Source organism: Pristiophorus japonicus, chromosome 8 (genome assembly GCF_044704955.1).
Source record: "Pristiophorus japonicus isolate sPriJap1 chromosome 8, sPriJap1.hap1, whole genome shotgun sequence".
In the NCBI taxonomy this organism is placed as follows: Eukaryota; Metazoa; Chordata; class Chondrichthyes; family Pristiophoridae; genus Pristiophorus; species Pristiophorus japonicus.
The window spans coordinates 105,131,724-105,153,602 of record NC_091984.1 but is presented as its reverse complement, the minus strand read 5'-3'; the positions used below and the strand labels follow the sequence as shown (position 1 = coordinate 105,153,602).

The window sequence follows — 21,879 nt, the reverse complement described above, 5'->3', positions numbered from 1 at the left end:
CAGGCCACATCGTTCGCATGCCAGACACGAGACTCCCAAAGCAAGTGCTCTACTCGGAATTCCTTCATGGCAAACGAGCCAAAGGTGGGCAGAGGAAACGTTACAAGGACACCCTCAAAGCCTCCCTGAAAAAGTGCAACATCCCCACTGACACCTGGGAGTCCCTGGCCAAAGACCGCCCTCAGTGGAGGAAGTGTACCTCGAGTCTCATCGCCGAGAGAATGCAGAAATCAAGCGCAGGCAGCGGAAAGAGCATGTGGCAAACCTGTCCCACCCACCCTTTCCCTCAATGACTATCTGCCCCACCTGTGACGGGGACTGTGGTTCTCGTATTGGACTGTACAGCCACCTAAGGACTCATTTTAAGAGTGGAAGCAAATCTTCCTCGATTCCGAGGGACTGCCTATGATGTTTGGGGGTGGTGCAAAGCAGACATATTCGGGAATACAATCGGAGCTGATGGGAGTTAAGGAGAGCAAGAACATGTCAAGGAGGCACAATATTACCAAGGTGCAGTAGTGGATGAAGCAGGGTGTCGGGGCACACAGCAGGTCTACATTAAAGGGATTGCAGCTCCATTCTGTCCATATGTTTCCCACAGCCATCCTGCACCTGGGCTGGATTCCTACACGCAAATGCCCTCCATATGCCCAGCCACCTCAAAACATGCCTACATCCACAACTAGATCCATCACTGTGCCCGATACCTCCCCATCACAATCCTCTGGCCTATTACACTAACTCAGTCCCACCCCTACCCAATAATCCACCGATCACCTCCCTACCTCCTCCCACCCATAAGCAAAAAAAAAAGAAAAACAGAGAAAATGAAGCAGCAGAGAGAGAAACAGAGACAAGCAACAGTGGAGAGACAGATAAAGCAGCAGCGACACACACATGACAGAGATAGGCCAGAAAGAGATCCGGAGGGGTATATTTTTATTTTGTACAGGCTGGGCAGAGTTTAGAGAGGTGCCTTGGGTGACGAGATCACAGAGCCTCCACCCCTCACTTTAAATCAAGCGGCATCCATTTTGGGTTTGTGATCCTCCCCCATTTGATTTTCATTTCTATGTACTGCCCAGGGGAACAGATGAAAATTTACCCCCATGCATTTCAACTTCCCATGCGCAATATATAGATAAAGATATCTGTATCTATCTCTATATCTATCTATATATAAATAAAGGTACATCTGGCGCACATTTGTCACACTTCCTACCTCTCAATGTGGCTCCCATTACCACACTCCATATGCAAAGCTCTTGCAGCATGTTTACTAAACATTAGTATTCATAAAACAGCTGCTAATCATAACTGTACAAGTAACACAGTGTCAATCAGCAAGTAATAAACAGCAATGAAAACTGACAAGTTATCATCAAAAACTAGAGGGGCCTCAGCTATTTACAATCTATATTAATGACCGAGATGAAGGGACCGAGTGTAATGTATCCAAGTTTGCTGACGACACAAAGCTAGGTGGGACAGTAAGCTGTGAGGCGAACACAAAGCGTCTGCAGAGGGATATAGACTAAGTGAGTGGGCAGTAAGGTGGCAGATGGAGTCTAATGTAGGGAAATGTGAGGTTATTCACTTTGTTGGGAAGAATAGAAAATTAGAATATTTTTTAAATGGCGAGAAACTTTTAAATGTTGGTATTCAGAGAGATTTGGGTGTCCTCGTGCAAGAAGCACAGAAAGCTAGCATGCAGGTACAGCAAGTAATAAGGAAGACAAATGGCATGTTGTCCTTTATTGCAAGGGGGTTGGAGTACAAGAGTAAGGAAGTCTTGCTACAATTGTACAGGGCGTTTGTGAGCCCACACCTGGAGTACTGTGCACAGTTTTGGTCTCCTTATCTAAGGAAGGATATACTTGCCTTGGAGGCGGTGCAATGGAGGTTCACTAGATTGATTCCCAGAGTCTCATCATCCTGGGATGAGAGGACTGTCTTATGAGAGTTTCTGTAGATTGGGCCTACACTCTCTGGAGTTTAGAAGAATGAGAGGTAATCTCATTGAAACATACAAGATTTTGACTGGGATTCTCAGGGTAGATGCTGAGAGGTAGTTTCCCCTGGCTGGAGTATCTAGAACTGGGGGTACAGTCTCAGGATAAGGGATAGGCCATTTAAGACAGAGATGAGGAGACATTTTTTCACTCAGAGGGTTGTGAACCTTTGAAATTCTCTGCCCCAGAGTGCTGTGGATGCTGAGTCTCTGAATAGATTCAAGGCTTTTGGAGTCTAGGGGAATCAAGGGATATGGAGATCGTGTGGGAAAGTGGAGTTGAGGTCGATGATCAGCCATAATCTTATGGTTCCTCGAGCCTGCTCCACCATTCAATAAGACCCACTCCTGCTCCTATTTCTTATGTTCTTAAAAATGGGAGGTCAGCAACAGCCATCAACAAACAGAAGGGAGAATGTGAAAATCAAATCGATGAAAATATGTTTTTTTTAATAATTTCTGCCGTCTTGAACAAGGGAATCACTGATCAGAGTCTCATCATCAAAATTATTGGTGTGTGGGATTGGGACGGGGGGGGGAATGGGTGAGGGATGGGTTAAGAGAAAAGTTCCTCATCCCTATTTGTTGTTGCAGGACACTGATGGCTAGAACAGCACAGGTCGAGCACTGGGACCAGAGCTCCTGTTCCACTAACTAGCTGTGTTATGGAGGAAGGGAAAGCAAATAAATACAACATAGATCTGACCTTGCAGAGATTGTAGCAACGCTCTCCATCCAAGCCATGATCTGTCCTCCAAAAGTGTTACTCTGGTGATTTGCATGAGGTGGCAAGACAAGCTCAACACTCTCAACCCTGGTCTTCCCTGCTGCAACAGCACTCTGGGATTCTTCTAAATTTGGCTCTGGTTTGGGAAACACATTCCACATATAAGCAACATCTCAGCTTTCACTTGAAGACCAGCTCAGGGTATCCCGCTCTGTAACATTCGGACCCACTCGAGCAGTTACTGAACAAACTTACACAAGAAGATTTGAGCAAAGTGCCTTACCTGCGTGACAAAGCTACATTTGGTATTTTTTCATTTTTAAATAATGCATGTTGCAAATTCACTTCTCGTCACAAGTGCTCTGAATACAGATGTGGATTTAATTACATATCCATAACATCTGCACTGTGCAATTAAATGAAAGAGTTGAAGAATCAGACACTTAATCGTCATGTAATGAGAAAGCACCATGGAAAACATGAATGCATCATCGGCGCCAACCCCCGTTACAACATACTTTTTCACTGCCTCTCATCCACATATTATGTGAATCGTACTAATGGTAAAGTACATTTGTTTCATTCATAAAATTCTTCTCTGGTGTAGCATTTTATATAATTTTCAAATAATTCTTTCTACATTACACAGCATGATAAATCATAGCCAGAGACAATAGTAATAAGGACAGCTGTCTCCAAAATTGGACCCGGGCTGAAAAGAAAAAAGACCTGCATTTATATAGCACCTTTCACGATCTCAGGACACCCAAAGTGTTTTACAGGGATTGAAAGACTTTTGAAACACAGTCCCTGTTTGATTGTGGAAAACGCTGCAGTCACTTTGCCCACAGCAAGGCCTCACAAACACAATGCGATAATGACCAGTTAATCTGTTTTTCTTTAAGTGATTTTGATTGAGGGATAAATATTGGCCAGCAGACCAGGGATAATTCTTTGCTCTTCTTTGAACTAGTGCCATGGGATCTTATACGTCTACTTTAGAGGGCAGATGGGGCCTCAGTTGAATGTCTCATCCAAAAGACTGCACCTCTGACAGTGCAGCACTCCCTCAGTACTGTTCTTGAACGTCAGCCTAGATTTTTGTGCTCAAGTGTCTGGAGTGGAATATGAACCCACAACCTTCTGATTCAAAGGCGAGAGTGCTGTCCACTGAGCCACGGCTGACACATGGTTGTTGCTTGCAGTGCAGAAATTCCTGGGAAAAACTGTAATGAGGTATCATACCACGGATATTTTGTGTGTGTTAGATTCCCAGAACAATCCAATTGCTGCCAAATCTGAAACAGGAAAAGCTCAAGACAAGGAGTTTCCTCCCCTCGGGATAAGGGAATCATCCCTGGCATTTCCTGGGCATCTCATAATGGAGATCTAAGAGAAACTGAGGTGACCCCAATCCTCACAGCTGATAAATGAGAAAGAGAGAGGAGAGAGAGTATGAATTTCAATTCAAAATTTCATACATCATTTCAGCTGTGAGTTTAGTATTATTTGCAGCAAAATAAAGTGGCAATGAAATACCACAATACAAGACTTCGGAGACAACCCAAAAACAACTCGGGCAAGTGTTGACAACAAAAACTTCTTCGTCAACAACAACAGTTTGCATTTATATAGTGCCTTTAACATTGTATAACGTCCCAAGGTACTTCACAGGAGCGTTATCAAACAAAATGTAATACCGAGCCACATAAGATATTAGGACTGATGAGTAAAAGCTTGGTCAAAAAGGTAAGTTTTAAGGAGCATCTTAAAGGAGGAAAGAGAGGTAGAGAGGTTTAGGAAAGGAATTCCAGAGCTTAGCTCCTTGGCAGCTGAAGGCACGGCCACCAATGGTGCGGCGATTAAAATCAGGGATGCGCAAGAGGCCAGAATTGGAGTCCTGCAGATATCTTGGCAGGTTGTAGGGCTGGAGAAGGTTACAGAGATAAGGAGGGTCAAGGCCATGGAAGGATTTGAAAACAAGGATGAGAACTTTAAAATCAAGGCATTGCTCAATGGAGAGCCAATGTAAGTCAGCGAGCACAAGGGTGATGGGTGATCGGGACTTGGTGCGCATTAGGAATCGGGCAGCAGAGTTTTGGGTGAGCTTAAGTTTATGGAGGATGGAAGATGCAAATCGGACCAGGAGTGCATTGGAATAGCCAAGTCTAGAGGTAACAAAGGCATGGATGAGGGTTTCAGCAGCAGATGCACACAATACTCCACACCATCTTTAATCAGGATTGCATTCAAATCATTCAGATCAAGATTCTGAAATAGTTTGGATTGAGCGGAAGGTAACTATGAAGGCTGGTATTCTGTACATTAATTTATTTGTGGGAAGCTAATAGAATGTGTGTTGGAAGATGGGGAGTGAAACTGTTACCATCTTGAACAGTGCTTGAGGAGACCAGATCTTTGATGGTATCCAGGTGGTGCAGCCTCATTCGGCGACGCTCAGCAGCGATGCTGTATTCCATCTGCTCGGAGGGGGTTCGAGGAATCACCGGCTTCAGTTGTACCTAGCAAGAGACAGAAAGCCAGATATTTACATTAAAGTTGAAGAGAATTTGCCCTCCTTTGCTGAAGGTATTCCAGGCAAATTATTCAATACGTTATTGGGTTCAAATACCAAACGCCACAAACTCATAATTAATAAATTAGAAAATAAGTGAAGAGTGGGACGGAGAATGATAAAAAAGGCCATGGCACGTTCCTTCTCCTGATCATTACCCAGTGATCCGGCTGCAAGTTCACATGTGGACGTCTGGCGAGAATGAGACGAGGTTTGGGTGTGATGAGCCCCACAGTCAAATAGCCCATCAATGCGATCATGAATGAAGAATGCTCACCTGAACATGGCGCAGATGGCTGCCAGTGCCCATGGAACCGTAATGCAACAAGAATCAGACTCTACACGAGAGCAGGGAGGGGGAAAGAAAGCTGTGGGGATTCGAAGAGAGTTCAGCAAGCAAGAGAGAGAAAAACATTTCCCTAAAAGCAGCAAAACATTACTGTCAACAACACGAGGACCAGAACGAAGAGATGCGTAATGGGCAGGAGATGCAGATGTGACCCTATCCCTCACACCACCAATTTACTGGCTTCAGCCATGCTGCTGTGCCAAGTGTTGAGCAGATACCTCCTCGCACAGGACAGAGAAAAACGTGCTACCGTGGCACTTTAACAGCATGGGAGCAGGAAGGATGACATGGCTCTCACAAGGTTGCGAGATATCACACGTTAGAAAGCACATTATCCCTGTGATTGTTCGCCATGTGTATGATGGACCTATCCTAATCGACCAATCCTAAGGCATGCAGACAGCAAACACACGAGGTAGAATCAATGCTTTTTGAAAGGTTTGCCAGAGGTCTGTGGTTGCATTTTCCAAAGCAGAATCATCCTGTATATTGACTGAGGGCCGCGCATCAGCCGCATTTTTACACCAAGCACTTTGGTGTAAATGCCTTCACCATAGTTGCCACGCTGGTGGCAATCTCCTTACCTTCCTCACAGCAGACACGGCAAAATTATTAGCTATTTGGGTAAACTGAAGTCAGGCTAACCCAGCGACGCTGCTGATAAACGTGCTCCACAGTTATTGCAAAGTTTTTTTTTTAAACAATCAACTGTTTTCAAAGTTACTGTGATTGAAAAAAGAAGAGCTGCCAGAATTCAACTCATTTGAAACAGGAAGTTAGCAGAAAATCACATAATTGGGCAAATAATAAGGGAGCCGAATGGTAGTGGTGCTTGACTTGTACCCCAGAGGGCAGGAGTTCAATTCCAATATGGCAAGGTATGAAACTGAATTCAATGAAATTTGCTAAGTTGTGTGCTGGCACCAGAAAATGACCATTAAAAAAATCAACTGGTTCACTGATGTCCTTCAGGAAATGAAACTTACCACCTTTACCTGGTCTAGTCCCAAGCTCTGGAATTCCCTCCCTAAACCTCTCTTTCCTCCTTTATGATGCTCCTTAAAGCCTACCTCTTTGATCAAGGTTTTGGTCACTTGTCCTAATGTCTCTTTATGTGGCTCGGTGTCAAAAGTTTGTTTGATAACGCTCCTGTGAAGCGCGTTGGGACGTTTTACTACATTAAAGGAGCTATATAAATGCAAATTGTTGTCTACATGACCAGGAGCTGCACAAGGACTGTGCAACCCGTGAAAATGCACAGGGCCCCAAACCTGATTTTACTCCCAAATCGCTCATCCAGTGGTCGGTACAAATGCACGTAAACTTCCTTTGGTATTCGGTATATCAGTATGATTAAAGTGCTTGTACGCAACTAAGTCTAAGTAACAGCTTGGCAGATTAGAATATCAGAGTAGATATTTTATTGATACAGAATATATCTGTAGATCTCAGGAACGGTTACAAGCTCACACTCCTACCTTTTGAAGTCCTGCTCCCTTTGCCACAAATGTAGCAAACGCATTGCAAACTTTCCACTGCATTCCACTGAAGGGATCTTCACAAGTGATCATAATTCCAACCTAGGAAAAGAGTTACTTTTAACTGAACCAATCTAGAGAACATGATCCACCGTCGCAAACCCCAACCCGAACTGGATCTCCAATGGCGCATTTCAACATCAAATGCTCTCCCCCCATCCCACCCCCTCCATGGTTCAAAGTTAATGCATATTGTTGTGGTACTGAGGCATACAGACAGGGGCACTGCAATTAGTGTGAAGTCTAAAACACAGGTGAGATGCCAGAGGACTGCAGGCCACTGTGGAACTGAGTCCCAGGATAAGTCAACACCTTCAGGACAGCATGGAGAAAAAAAAGTGTTAGATCTTTGTAATTTTAAGCTATTACAGTATATTTGTAAGATTTGTTACTCTATTGGTATAGTGAAACATTATAGAAACCAAGATTCTGACCTCCAGGCTTGTATTAAAGGCACGATTCACTTTTGCTTTGATGTTTACCACTTGTCCAATGCTGGAAGAAAATGAAAGTATTCAGAATTAGTCAGAAAAATGTTTTTAATATATTAAAATTCTTGCAAGGATATGGACTTCCTGTTGTCCCACCAACTTTCTATCACATTCCTTGTAACATTACATAATGTCAGCTTACATTAGTTTTAATGAGTAACTAACATCTGGTACACTCATAATAAAGGATGAAACTGAGTACTATGAACAATGAGCAAGTGTGACCTTAGCTCCTTTAATGAGATTCCAGAGTGCAGGTACCTCGTGGGTAGCCTGCTCATATACCATGCTCCCAAGGGATGCTGGGATCCCTTGGGACTCCAACAGGTGGGCCCTCTGGTGGTCAGGTGTCACACAGGTTACAAGGGGTTAAACACACATCACTCCCTCGTGAAGTCAACAGTATACTTATTTACAAGGTGAGACGATCTGGGGCTTTTCGCTCCCTTGTCAATCGTCTCAGTACAAATGCGGGTGTGGGTGAGTAGGTTAGTTCTTCACTGGGCTGCTGGGCAGCCGGCCTTGCCGGGCTGCTGGGGATGGTGAGTTCGGCTTCGTGGTCAACCATGATGTCAGTTGCCACTTGTGTGTGTGTTGGAGGGTCAAAGTTGGTGGTGTCTTCTTCGTAGCTGTTGGTGAACCGCAATTTGATTTGGACCAAATGTTTTCTGTACGTTTGTCCATTGGCCAATTTGACCTAAAACACCCTAACTCCCCTCTTTGGCTGTGACCGTGCCAGCGAGCCATTTTGGACCATGTCCATAATTGAGCACAAACACAGGGTCATTGATCTCAATATCGCGTGACAATATGCGCGGTCATGGTACACACTTTGTTGATGCCGCCTGCCCTCCACGTGATCATGGAGATCAGGGTGGACAAGAGAGAGCCTTGTTTTTAGCGCCCTTTTCATGAGCAGCTCGGCTGGGGGAATCTCAGTGAGTGAGTGGGATCTGGTGTGGTAGCTGAGCAGCACTTGGGACAGCCGGGTCTGCAGGGAGCCTTCTGACACGCGTTTCAAGCTTTGATTGATGGTCTGAACTGCCCGTTCTGCCTGGCCGTTGGATGCGGGCTTGAACGGGGCAGCTGTGACGTGTTTGATCCCGTTGCAGGTCATGAATTCCTTGAGTTCAGCCCTGGTGAAGCACGGCCCATTGTCACTGACTAGGACATCAGGCAAGCTGTGCGTGGCAAATATGGCTCGTAGGCTTTCAATAGTGGCTGTGGACGTGCTTAGACATTATTGCACATTCAATCCATTTTGAGTAAGCGTCCACGACAACCAAAAACATTTTGCCTAGAAATGGGCCCGCATAGTCTACGTGGATCCTCGACCACAGTTTGGAGGGCCACGACCACAAACTTAGCGGTGCCTCTCTGGGTGCATTGTTCAGCTGAGAGCAAGTGTTGCACTGACACACGCATGACTCTAAATCTGAATCGATGCCAGGCCACGACACATGGGATCTGGCTATGGCTTTCATCATTACAATGCCTGGGTGGATACTGTGCAGTTCACATATGAACGTATCTCTGCCTTTCTTGGGCAAGACCACGCGATTGCCCCAGAACAGAAAGTCCACCTGCAGGGACAACTCGTCTTTGCGTCTGTGGAACGGCTTAATTTCCTCCTGCATCTCCGCTGGGACACCAGACCAGCTCCCATGGAGGACACAGTTTTTTTTACCAAGGACAGTACAGGATCCTGGCTGGTCCAGGACCTGATCTGGTGGGCCGAAACGGGGGACTTTTCGTTCTCGAATGTCTCCATGACCATGAGCAAGTCTGTTGGCTGTGCCATTTCCACCCCGGTGGTGGGCAATGGCAGCCGACTGAGAGCATCTGCGCAGTTCTCTGTGCCCGGTCTGTGGCGGATTACATAGTTGTATGCCGACAGCGTGAGTGCCCAGAGGCATTGGTATTAATCCCTTTGTTCTCAGAGAATAGTGATATGTGCGGTTTCAAGCTCAAACTTGAGGCCAAATAAGTACTGGTACATTTTTTTAGCCCGTAAACGCATGCCAGAGCCTCTTTTTCAATCATGCTGTAGGCCTTTTCGGCCTTGGGCAAACTCCTGGACGCATAAGCGACCGGTTGCAAAATCCCCAATTCGTTAGCCTGTTGTAACACACACCCGACCCCCTTAATGACGCATCGCAAGCTAGCGCTAATCGTTTACAAGGGTTATACAGGACAAGCAGTTTGTTTGAACACAGGCAGCCTTTTGTGAATTCCCCCATACCCAGTCATCTCCCTTGTGTAGCAGCACATGTAGGGGTTCTAGCAGGGTGCTTAACCCAGGTAGGAAATGACCAAAATAGTTAAGGAGTCCCAGGAACGACCGCAGCTCCGTCATGTTCTGTGGTCTCGGCGCATTCTTGATGGTCTCTGTTTTGGCGTCGGTGGGACTGATGTCATCTGCCGCGATTCTTCCTCCCAAGAACTCAACCTCCTGTGCCAGGAAAACACACTTCGAGCGTTTCAACTTGAGCCCCACATGATCCAACAGACTAAAAACCTCTTCCAGATTCTTCAAACACTCAATGGTGTCCCGACCTGTAACCAGTATGTCATCCTGGAAAACACGGTGCAAGGAACCGACTTTAGCAGGCTCTCCATGTTCCAGGCACTGGAAGATAGCCACAGCCGACCGAATCTCGAACGGGCACCGGTTATAGATGAACAGACCTTTGTGTGTGTTGATGCAGGTGAGGCCTTTCGAAGACTCCTCCAGCTCCTGCGTCATGTAGGCCGAGGTCAGGTCCAGCTTGGTGAACGTCTTCCCTCCAGCCAGGGTCACAAATAGTGCATCTGCCTTGGGTGGCGGGTACTGGTCCTGCAGCGAAAAACGGTTAATCGTTACTTTATAGTCCCCACAAATTCTAACCGTGCCGTCCTCTTTAAGTACCGGGACAATCGGAGTGGCCCAGTCGTTGAATTCCACCGGTGCGATGATGCCTTCTCGCTGCAGCCTGTCCAGCTCAATTTCCACTTTTTCACGCATCGTGTATGGTACCACCCGAGCCTTGTGGTGGATGGGTCGCGTGCCGGGAATCAAATGGATCTGCACTTTCGCCCCCAAGAAGCTTCCAATGCCTGGCTCGAACAACGATGGAAACTTGCTTAGAACCTGGGCACATGAGGCGTCGTCGACGATGAAAGCGCTCGATGTCGTCCCAGTTCCAGCGGATTTTTCCCAGCCAGCTTCTGCCAAACAACCTGGGGCCATCCCCTGGCACAATCCACAGCGGGAGTTCGTGTACTGCTCCGTCATAGGAGACTTTGACTTCTGCACTGCCAATTACAGGGATTAGTTCCTTGGTGTAAGTCCTTAGTTTGGTGTGAATGGGGCTGAGCTTGGGCCTGTGTGCATTTTTGCCCCACAGCCTGTCGAAGGCCTTTTTACTCATTATGGACTGACTTGCACCCGTGTCCAGTGCTATAGATACTGGAATGCCATTCAATTCAACTTTCAACATTATTGGTGGACAATTCGTAGTGAATGTGTGTACCCCATACACTTCTGCCTCCTTGGTATGAGCCTCCAATCAGCCTGATCCACAGTGAATCGATCTTCCTCTGCAACATGGTGGTTTGCAGGGTTTGCATGGTTTGCAGCTCGCCTGCACATTCACTGGAGATGTCCCATTGTTCTGAAACCGCTGCACGCATAGTGCTTGAAGCGACACTGATGGGGCTGATGATCACCTCCACAACGCCAACAAGGTGTTATCTGCCCAGCATTAACAGTTGATGATGGACTCTAGGTCATCTGAGGTCAGGTAGCAGCAGCCGGCGTGTATGTTTTGCCATGTACATTTCTGCTCGAAACTGATGTTACTTTATGCACAGTACTGGCCAAAACTTCTTTACTCTGCGAAATCTGTTTGGTGATGTCGCTGGTGGACTTAAATGCTATCGTTATGGCTTTACTTAGATTCGGAGTTTCTACAGTCAACAGTTTGCGAAGGATTGTCTCATGTCCAATGCCCAGTACAAAAAAGTCTCTAAACATTTGTTCTAGGAATCCCTCAAACTCACAATATCCTGCGAGGTGCCTTGGTTCAGCGACGTAGCTTGTCACTTCCTGGTCGTTGACACGTGTAGAACTGATATCTCGCCATCAAAATGCTTTCCTTAGGATTTAGGTGCTCCCGGATCAGCGTACTCAATTCTTCATAGGATTTCTCTGTTGGTTTTGCCGGAGCTAGAAGATTCTTCATGAGGCCATAGGTTGTTGCCCTACAGACAGTTAGGAGGATCACCCTTCGTTTGGTAGCATTCTCGTCCCCTTCCAGCTTGTTGGCCACGAAGTATTGGTCGAGTCTCTCCACGAAGACCTCCCAATCGTCCCCTTCTGAGAACTTCTCCAGGATACCGACTGTTCTTTGCATTTTCGCGCGGTTGTTCGTTACCTCGTCGCCTATTGGTATACTCATAATAAAGGATGAAACTGAGTACTGTGTACAATGAACAAGTGTGACCTTAGCTCCTTTAATAAGACTCCAGAGTGCAGGTACCTCATGGGTGGCCTGCTCATATACCGTGCTCCCAAGGGATGCTGGGATCCCTTGGGACTCCAACAGGTAGGCCCTCTGGTGGTCAGGTGTCACAGAGGTTACACAGGGTTAAATACTTAAGAACATCCACATATATTGCTATTAATGGATAACTCGCTCTGGTTTATATTACTTTTAATCCATATACTTTTCATTATCCTGACCTTCTAACACTATGTGCCACTGTGGGGCAAGTTGCCCTGTTTTGACAGCCATTTTCTTTTCACCCAATTTTCCCTTCTTTCAGGGAACTCTTATTTTTCATTGAATGTATTCCTTTTCTCGTGTAGCGAACCTGCCTGTTCTACCAAAGAGCCTGTTCCTGCTGCCTCCACGTTCGTCAAGCCTACCAGTCATTCCCACTCTCTAATCTGTCCAGTGCCTGCTGCCTCCCTCCACTCATCCCATGGCCTCTTGCCACCACTGTCCCATCATTGCATGTGTCAGCCATGGCTTAGTGGTAGCATTCTCGCCTCAGTCAGAAGTGTTATATATGCAGACTATAGATATACGCTCTGTGTAGTCACTGTATAGTTGCATAAGATGGAGACTTGTTATCTGATGTACTATCAATAAGGTTTACACTCTGTATATACTATGCTGGAACCACTAGAGGGTGCAACTGGTGGAGACCAGGGTTTCCTGCCCCTGTGGCGGAGGCTGTACACCAGAGGGCACTGCGGTGGGAGACCTGAGGGTCACCTGCATAGGTGTGCAGGGCCAAGTATAAAAGGCTGCCCACCATGCTTGTGCCTCACTCTGGAGTTATGAATAAAGGATCAAGGTTACTACAGTTTGAGTACAACACGTTGCCCCGTGGAGTCATTCATAAGTGCATTATAGACATAACAACTGGTGACGAGAATACGGACTTTCACACGATTATGGCTACCTTTGGCACACTAAAAGACTTTGCAGAGGGTGATGATTGGGATGCCTTCACGGAAAGGCTCAAGCAATATTTTGTGGCAAACGACATTGGCAGGGGAGAAGGACACATTGGCAGAGAAGCGCAAGGCTATACTGCTGACCAGTTGTGGGCCCGAGGTCTACCGCCTCTTCAGGGACTTGCTGGCACTCATGAAGGCCAAGGATAAGACATACGATGAGCTGACTGAACTAATTCGTGGCCAACTAAAACCAAAACAGAGCATCCTCATGACCAGGCACAGATTCTACACTCACCGCTGACCTGAGGGCCAGGAGATTGCAAAATATGCTGCCGACCTCAGGAGACTTGCGGCATCATGTGATTTCGGCACGCACCTCAGCGAAGCATTGTGAGACATCTTCGTTATAGGAATTGGCCACGAGGGCCTCCTTCACAAGCTATTATCTGCTGACACCACAGTCAACCTGCAGAAGGCCATCAGCATCAGTCAGGCGTTCATGACCTCGACCTGCAGCACCAAGCAAATTATTCATCCTGTGGACTCAAACCCAGCAAGTACTGTACACAGAATGATGCCTTTCACAGGCAAGACTGTAGAACATGGCTCTGCCCAGGGCAGAGAGCACAAACCTCAGGGTTCCAGAACTGAGAGTCCGCCGAGGGGTGCTAATCGATGAGCACCATGCTAGCATTGCATAGGAAACCATAGGGCTCACCAGTGTCAATTTGCTGAGTACGTATGCAAAGCCTGTAACACGAAGGGCAACCTCCAGTATATGTGTAAAAGAAATACGACTCACCATCTAGCAGAGGAGTCGGTAGATGACTTTGAATCCAGAGAATGATTTGGCCAGAGCGGCAGCTCAGCCCCAAGAAGTGTATGGAGTATATACCTGCACCACCGATTGGTCTCCAGTGAAGATGGAAGTCGAGATAAATGGCGTTCCAGTTTTCATGGAAGTGGACACGGGAGCGAACCAGTCTGTAGTGTATGTAGGCACCTTTAGTAATGACTTCATGAGGCAGGGTATGGTACTTAAACTGTGCAGACTTGCAGTCCTTTATTAGCAGGGACTCAGGGCAGCATTTCTGCCTTTAGAAGTATCCATGCGGTGCACTGCGCTCGCCGGTTTAGCGTTCTGGATCAGTATTCGCCTGGAGTTGCTGGCCGAAACCATGTAAGCCTGGCTCACTTAAATTGCTTTCTGCAGGGTGACCGTGATGTCAACGAGAGCAATTTGTGTAGGAGGCCTTCGTGGCCGATTCCGATGACAAATATGTCCCTTAGTGCTTCATTAAGGTGGTCGCCAAACTCACACAGTGCAGCTAGTCTTCTTAGGTGTGCAGCATACTTGGCAATTTCTTGGCCCTCAGGTCACCGGTAAGTGTAGAACCGGTGCCTGGCTGTGAGGATGCTTTCTTTCGGTTTTAGTTGTTCCTGCATGATTGTTACAAGTTCCTCATAGCTCTTCGTGGTTGTATTCTCCGGGGCTAGTAAGTCCCTGACGTGACCGTAGATGGTGGGCCCACAACTGCTAAGCAGGATGGCCCTGCATTTGTTTGGTAGTGTGGCCGGTGTGTCCCCGTCCAGGTCATTGGCTATAAAGAAGTGTTCCAATCTTTCCACAAAAGCATCCCAATCCTCCCCCTCCGTAAATTGCTGAAAGTTGCTGAGGTTAGACATGTTGAGCGTGTAGTTCGTGATCCCGTATTCCCGTTGCCAGTTATCGTGTATGTAGGCACCTTTAGTAATGACTTCACGAGGCAGGGTATGATACTTAAACTGTGCAGACCTGCAGTCCTTTATTAGCAGCACCTGAGTGACGACAACAAGCTGTGTGTTCCTTTTTATACTGGATTATCTGCCGTATGCAGGCAACCCCTGGGTCTCCAGCAACAGCACCCTCTAGTGTACCGGTAAGGTGTGTACAGTACAAGGGTACATTCAATGTTGAATGACAGTGTTACAGGCATCACACAGTGAACAGGCATGCCTACACAACACAGTCAGTGATGAGCCAGGATGTCTTTGAGAGGCTATGGAACGAAAAACGACCCAAGTTGGTTCCAGTACAGGAAAAGTTGCGCACCTACACCAAGGAACTGATCCCAGTCCTTGGTGGTGCAGATGTAAGTGTAATCCATAATGGCGTGGTGCACAAGTTACCTCTGTGGCTTGTTGCAGGTGATGGTCCAACGCTACTCGAAGAAGGTGAATGGGGACGATCCAGTGGAAATGGGAAGACCTCTTCACTCCAGCAACCGATGTCCCCCATGCTCAGAGGCAGAGCAAAAGCTTCGCTTGGGCCAGGCACCAGAGAACAGACCAGCAAGCACCTGAGGCACAGACCGTCCATCACGACTGCGTGGCAATGATCTGACCGGAACGACCTAAAAGTACCTTCCCGGCTCCAGTGGCAGGATTCCTGGGGAGGAAGATCGAATTCACAGGCACTCTTCCAGCTTTTGTGGCAGAATCGCGGGAGAGAAGGATCAAGGCAGTCGACCTCAAGAACAGAGGCAAGATGGCATCCCTGCTGGAGCGAAGTGCAGCGTGGCTGAAAAGAAAAAGATGGCCGCAGCCATATCACGAGGTACAACGCTGAGGGACCAACATGTGATGTCTAACAAAGGATTTGATTGGGGTAAAGTCAGCAGGGTTCTCTTAAAGGAGACCTGAACTTAAAGTGACATTGTACGCATGACAATCAATGTAACGAACCAATTAAGATTGTGAACAAAATGTTGCTGCGAGATGTCGGCACCCGTTCTAATGTAAAGAAGAAGGAGGAACTGAAGGAAATCCTCTAGCGAGGAGGAGGAACTGAAGGAAATCTTCTAGCGAAATGAAGGACCTGAAGGAAATCCTTATTAGTCAGGGAACTGTATTAGGGAAATTGATGGAATTAAAGGCCAATAAATCCCCAGGGCCTGATAGTCTGCATCCCAGAGTACTTAAGGAAGTGGCCCTAGAAATAGTGGACGCATTGGTGGTCATTTTCCAACATTCTATAGACTCTGGATCAGTTCCTATGGATTGGAGGATAGCTAATGGAACCCCATTTTTTAAAAAAGGAGGGAGAAAGCAGGGAATTATCTGAATGGTGATAGATTAGGAAAAGGGGAGGTGCAACGAGACCTGGGTGTCATGGTACATCAGTCATTGAAAGTTGGCATACAGGTACAGCAGGCGGTGAAGAAGGCAAATGGCATGTTGGCCTTCATAGCGAGAGGATTTGAGTATAGGAGCAGGGAGATCTTACTGCAGTTGTACAGGGACTTGGTGAGGCCACACCTTGAATATTGTGTACAATTTGGTCTCCTAATCTGAGGAAGGACATTCTTGCTATTGAGTGAGTGCAGTGAAGGTTCACCAGACTGATTCCAGAAATGGCTGGACTGACATATGAGGAGAGACTGGATCGACTAGGCTTATAGTCACTGGAATTTAGAAGAATGAGAGGGGATCTCATAGAAACATATACAATTCTGATGGGATTGGACAGGTTAGATGTAGGAAGAATGTTCCTGATGTTGGGGAAGTCCAGAACCAGGGGGTCACAGTCTAAGGATAAGGGGTAAGCCATTTAGGACCGAGATGAGGAGAAACTTCTTCACTCAGAGAATTGTGAACCTGTGGAATTCTCTACCACAGAAAGTTGTCGAGGCCAGTTCGTTAGATATATTCAAAAGGGAGTTAGATGTGGCCCTTACGGCTAAAGGGATCAAGGGGTATGGAGAGAAAGCAGGAATGGGGCACTAAAGTTGCATGATCAGCCATGATCATATTGAATGGCGGTGCAGGCTCGAAGGGCCGAATGGCCTACTCCTGCACCTATTTTCTATGTTTCTATGTTGCGAGATGTCGGGAATAGAGTGTCCCCAAAAGTAGCAAGCGAGCGAATTCGGGAGGGTAAAGGCGCTGATCCTGATGCCCTGCCCCAGGTGTCCCCACAAGTTATAGGCCAGCGACCTCAGGTGGGTGAAGGCACTGATCCTGATACCCTGTCCCAGGTCTATCCCACGCTGCAGGCACCCGATGGCACTATTCGTCATGGACCTGGAAATGAAAACGGCGCCAATACGCGCAGTCGGCCGCCGTTGCCCACCACCCGGGTGGAGACGGTGCAGCCCCCAGACCCAGTCGCTACCTCGGCCATGTCCGGGAGCGAAAAGTCAGAACCAATGAGTTCCCCAAACAGGACCTGGAACAGCTGGGTTCCCAACACCGTTAGAGAGCAGGCAGAAGATTCTGCAGCCTTCAAAGGAGGACAGGGAGGCCACACACATCTGTAGCTCTGCCCACCAGTAGGCAACGGCAAAGGCCCTGAGTCCTGGCAAGGTGAGCGAACCAAGCCCACCCCACTAGCAGGGGCGCAGTACTTACCATGACTGAACCATGAATGCAATCTACTCAATCCGGGCGCACGACCGCAAAACGTAACCAATGTAAGTCACTGAACCAAGGTGTCACAATACAAACTGTAACTTTCTTTCTTTGTAATTACAGTGTGTCTGATCCTGTATGTTAATGTAACGGGCCTGCTGCACGATCTCACTGTTGGGGGGGGGGACGGAAATGGATGTATGTAGCCATGGACACACACATCGGTCACACCCAGAATCCACCGGAACCTCCACCGCATCATCAAACCATCCAAACTGGTAACCACTACCCAACATTGTGGCAAAAGGACTTTGGAGTTAACAGGGAGAGAGCCAAGCCAAAGCACAACCAAGGTGCAAGGGCTATTGGTACTTCAGTCTGGGGAGAGCTAAGCCATAGCACATAGTGCAAAGATAATCGGCTCAAAGGACTTGGGGGAGAGTGATGCAATCGGGTAAAGTTTCGGCTGCCCGCTAGAACGGCGCACATCGGAGAGGCCCGCCTAATTTATAGAACAAAAATTGCGGCGAATACTTACCTCGTGATTCTCCAATAGCTGTAGGCCCAATTCCACCTCGGCGCGGCGCGGCGCAGCAGGAGCTGCTGGGGGCGGAGCTACAGCCCTGCGCTAAAAACAGTGCCAGCAGCTGTGCGCGTGCGCAGTGGAGGCTACGCGCATGCGCAATAGCTGCCGGCGTCCTGTCTCCGGGCCGACGACCCTATCCTAGGCTGAAGGGACGTCAGCCCTATCCCGACCGAGTGGCCTGCGCATCTTACCGCGGCAGCGGGACCCGGCCTCTTGCTGGGACGGGCTCTGCCCGAAGAGTCGGCGGCGTCGGCAGCAGCACGTCATCTTCTTCTCTCCCCCCCCCACATCTTCTTCTCCCCCCCCGCTCCCATCTTCTTCTCTTCCCCCCCGCCCCCATTTTCTTCTCTCCCCCCCCACATCTTCTTCTCCCCCCCCCGCTCCCATCTTCTTCTCTTCCCCCCCCGCCCCCATTTTCTTCTCTCGCCCCCCACATCTTCTTCTCCCCCCCCCGCTCCCATCTTCTTCTCTTCCCCCCCCGCCCCCATTTTCTTCTCTTCCCCCCCCACATCTTCTTCTCCCCCCCCCCCCAGCCCCCGTCTTCTTCTCTCCCCCTGCTCCCATCTTCTTCTCTCCCCCCCCCGTCTTCTTCTCTCCCCCCATCTTCTTCTCTCCCCCCCGCCCCCATCATCTTCTCCCCCCCTAGCCCCCGTCTTCTTCTCTCCCCCCCGCCCCCATCATCTTCTCCCCCCCTAGCCCCCGTCTTCTTCTCTCCCCCCCGCCCCCGTCTTCTTCTCTCCTCCCCCCATCTTCTTCTCTCCCCCCCCCATCTTCTTCTCTCCCCCCCATCTTCTTCTCTCCCCCCCGCTCCATCTTCTTCTCTCCCCCGCCCCATCTTCTTCTCCCCCCCCCCCCAGCCCCCGTCTTCTTCTCTCCCCCCGCCCCATCTTCTTCTCTCCCCCCCGCCCCCATCTTCTTCCCTCCCCCCCATCTTCTTCTCTCCCCCCCCCATCTTCTTCTCTCCCCCCCCCATCTTCTTCTCTCCCCCCCGCTCCATCTTCTTCTCTCCCCCCGCCCCATCTTCTTCTCTCCCCCCCACCCCCTTCTTCTTCTCTTCCCCCCCCATCATCTTCGCTTCCCCCATCATCTTCGCTTCCCCCCCCCGCCCCGCCCCATCATCTTCTCTTCCCCTCTTCTCCCTGGTGCTGCAGTAGGTGAGTAGAAATAATTTTTTTATTTACTGAGTGATTTTTAATTTTTTTTTAAATTTTAAATTATTTCATTTATTTGGATTGATTTATTGATTTATTTATCAGTTATTACTGATGATGACTCTTTATTTGTAAAAGTGAAGTGTTTAGTGTTTGTTAACCCCCCCTCCCCCATTCCCCATGCCTGATTTGTAACCTACGCCTGATTTTCTAAGTGTAGGCAAGGTTTTTTTTGAGCGTACAAAAATCTACACTTACTCCATTCTAAGTTAATTTGGAGTAAGTTTTTGCTGCCTAAACTTGCAAAACAGGCGTAAGTGGCCGGACACACCCCCTTTTGAAAAAAAAATCTGTTTGAAAATGAAACTGTTCTAACTCACTAGAACTGGAGCAAACTAAAGGCCGAGAATTGCAATTTCGAAGATACTCCATTCTAAACTAGTTGCACCAAAAAAATAGGAGCAACTCAGGCCAAAACTTGACCCCTATATATGTAGACTATAGATATACTCTCTGCGTAGTCACTGTATAGTTGCATAAGATGGAGACTTGTTACCTGATATACTTTCAATAAGGTTTACACTCTGTATATACTATGCTGGCACCACTAGAGGGTGCAACTGGTGGAGACCAGGGTTTCCTGCCCCTGTAGCAGAGGCTGTCCACCAAAGGGCACTGCGGTGGGAGACCTGCGGATCACCTGCATAGGTGTGCAGGGCCCAGTAGAAAAGGCTGCCCACCATGCTTGTGCCTCACTCTGGAGTTACGAATAAAGGACCAAGGTCACTACAGTTTGAGTACAACACATTGCCTCGTGGAGTCATTCATAAGTGCATTACAGACATAACAAGAAGGTTCAAGTCCCATGGCACTATTTTGAAGAAGATCAGGGGAGTTATCCCCAGTGTCCTGGCCAATATTTATCGCTCAATCAACATCGCTAAAACAGATTATCTGGTCATTGTTGTTTGTGGGAGTTTGCGGTGTACAAGTCGGCTGCCGCTTTTCCTATATTACAACAGTGACTTAACTTCAAAAGTACTTCACTGGCTGTAAAGCGATTTGTGATGTCCTGGGGTTATGAAAGGCTCTCTTTTTTTTTTCTTGAACCATACTTCAGCTTTCAATTACTGAATTCACAGCCTCCCAACCCAACTTGATAATCTTAGTGTTGATAGTTGCACGTTTGAAATCCCAGCCTGCCGCCTCCCACTCCCCCAAAAATTAGATAACGGCCAACATTTCAAAAATGCTGTGTGGCTAAAGTAACGGTGATTACTGAGCAGGATTGATAGGCTGTGAGTTTGGTCATTGAAAGCTGAAGTACGACTAAAGCCATGAAGACCAGACAGTGGGGCTGAGAGGCCGGCAGTCCAGCAGGTCAAAAGTTAAGTGCAGCTAAAATTGCAAAGATTAGCCATAAGGGCAGGAAGGTCGTGACTCCTGCACTTCAACAAATCGATTAATTTTCCAAAGCTAGTGTATTTTAATAATTTTTTTACTCCTATCTCATTTTAAATGATTAAAGGTCACTTTCAAAAGTTAACTAAAATATAAATGTCACTCCCACCCACCCACCCACTGAAATGCCTGCCAGCCATTCCATCCAATCCCAAATAATTCCTGCCATTTGGGAAAGAAAACTCCAGAGGCAACAAACGTGATTCCCAAGCAAGCAGGGTAGATAAGGGGGAACCAGATGATGTTGAGTATTTGGATTTCGAGAAGGCATTTGATAAGGCGTCACATAAAAGGTTACTGCACAAGATAAAGGTTCACGGGATTGGGGGTAATATATTAGCATGGATAGAGGATTGGCTAACTAACAGAAAACAGAGAGTTGGGGATAAACAGGTCATTTTCCAGTTGGCAAACAGTGACTAGTAGGGTGTGCAGGGATCGGTGCTGGGGCCTCAACTATATTAATGACATGGATGAAAGGACTAAGTGTAATGTAGCTAAGTTTGCTGATGATACAAAGATGGGTGGGAAAGCAATTGTGAGGACACAAAAAATCTGCAAAGTGATATAGACAGGCTAAGTGAGTGGGCAAACATTTGGCAGATAGAGTATAATGTGGTAAAATGTGAGGTTATCCACTTTGGCAGAAAAAAATAGAAAAGCAGATTATAATTTAAATGGAGAAAAATTGCAAAGTGCTGCAGTACAGAGGGACCTGGGTGTCCTTGTGCTTGAAACACAAAAAGTTAGTATGCAGGTACCGCAAGTAACCAGGAAGGCAAATGGAATGTTAGAAACATAGAAAATAGGTGCAGGAGTAGGCCATTCGGCCCATCGAGCCTGCACCGCCATTCAATAAGATCATGGCTGATCATTCCCTCATTACCCCTTTCCTGCTTTCTCTCCACACCCCTTGATCCCCTTAGCCGTAAGGGCCATATCTAACTCCCTCTTGAATATATCCAATGAATTGGCATCAACAACTCTCTGTGGCAGGGAATTCCACAGGTTAACAACTCTCTGACTGAAGTTTCTCCTCATCTCAGTCCTAAATGGCCTACCTCTTATCCTAAAACTATGTCCCCTGGTTCTGGACTTCCCCAACATTGGGAACATTCTTCCCGCATCTAACCTGTCCAGTCCCATCAGAAT

The 21,879-nt window shown here is 47.5% G+C and overlaps 1 protein-coding gene across 2 annotated transcripts in view; it reads right to left on the bottom strand.

Annotated features, from left to right (window-relative positions):
- The window catches only part of acot11a (acyl-CoA thioesterase 11a), a 132,173-nt gene that overhangs the window by 61,498 nt on the left and 48,796 nt on the right, over window positions 1-21,879 (bottom strand). For both annotated transcript variants that reach the window (XM_070886169.1, XM_070886170.1), the window contains 4 exons: window positions 7,635-7,695; window positions 7,141-7,242; window positions 5,125-5,260; window positions 2,718-2,874 (listed from right to left, as the gene is read on the bottom strand). In XM_070886169.1, the coding sequence (XP_070742270.1) occupies window positions 2,718-2,874; window positions 5,125-5,260; window positions 7,141-7,242; window positions 7,635-7,695 (456 nt within the window). The remainder of the gene's footprint in view (window positions 1-2,717; window positions 2,875-5,124; window positions 5,261-7,140; window positions 7,243-7,634; window positions 7,696-21,879) is intronic.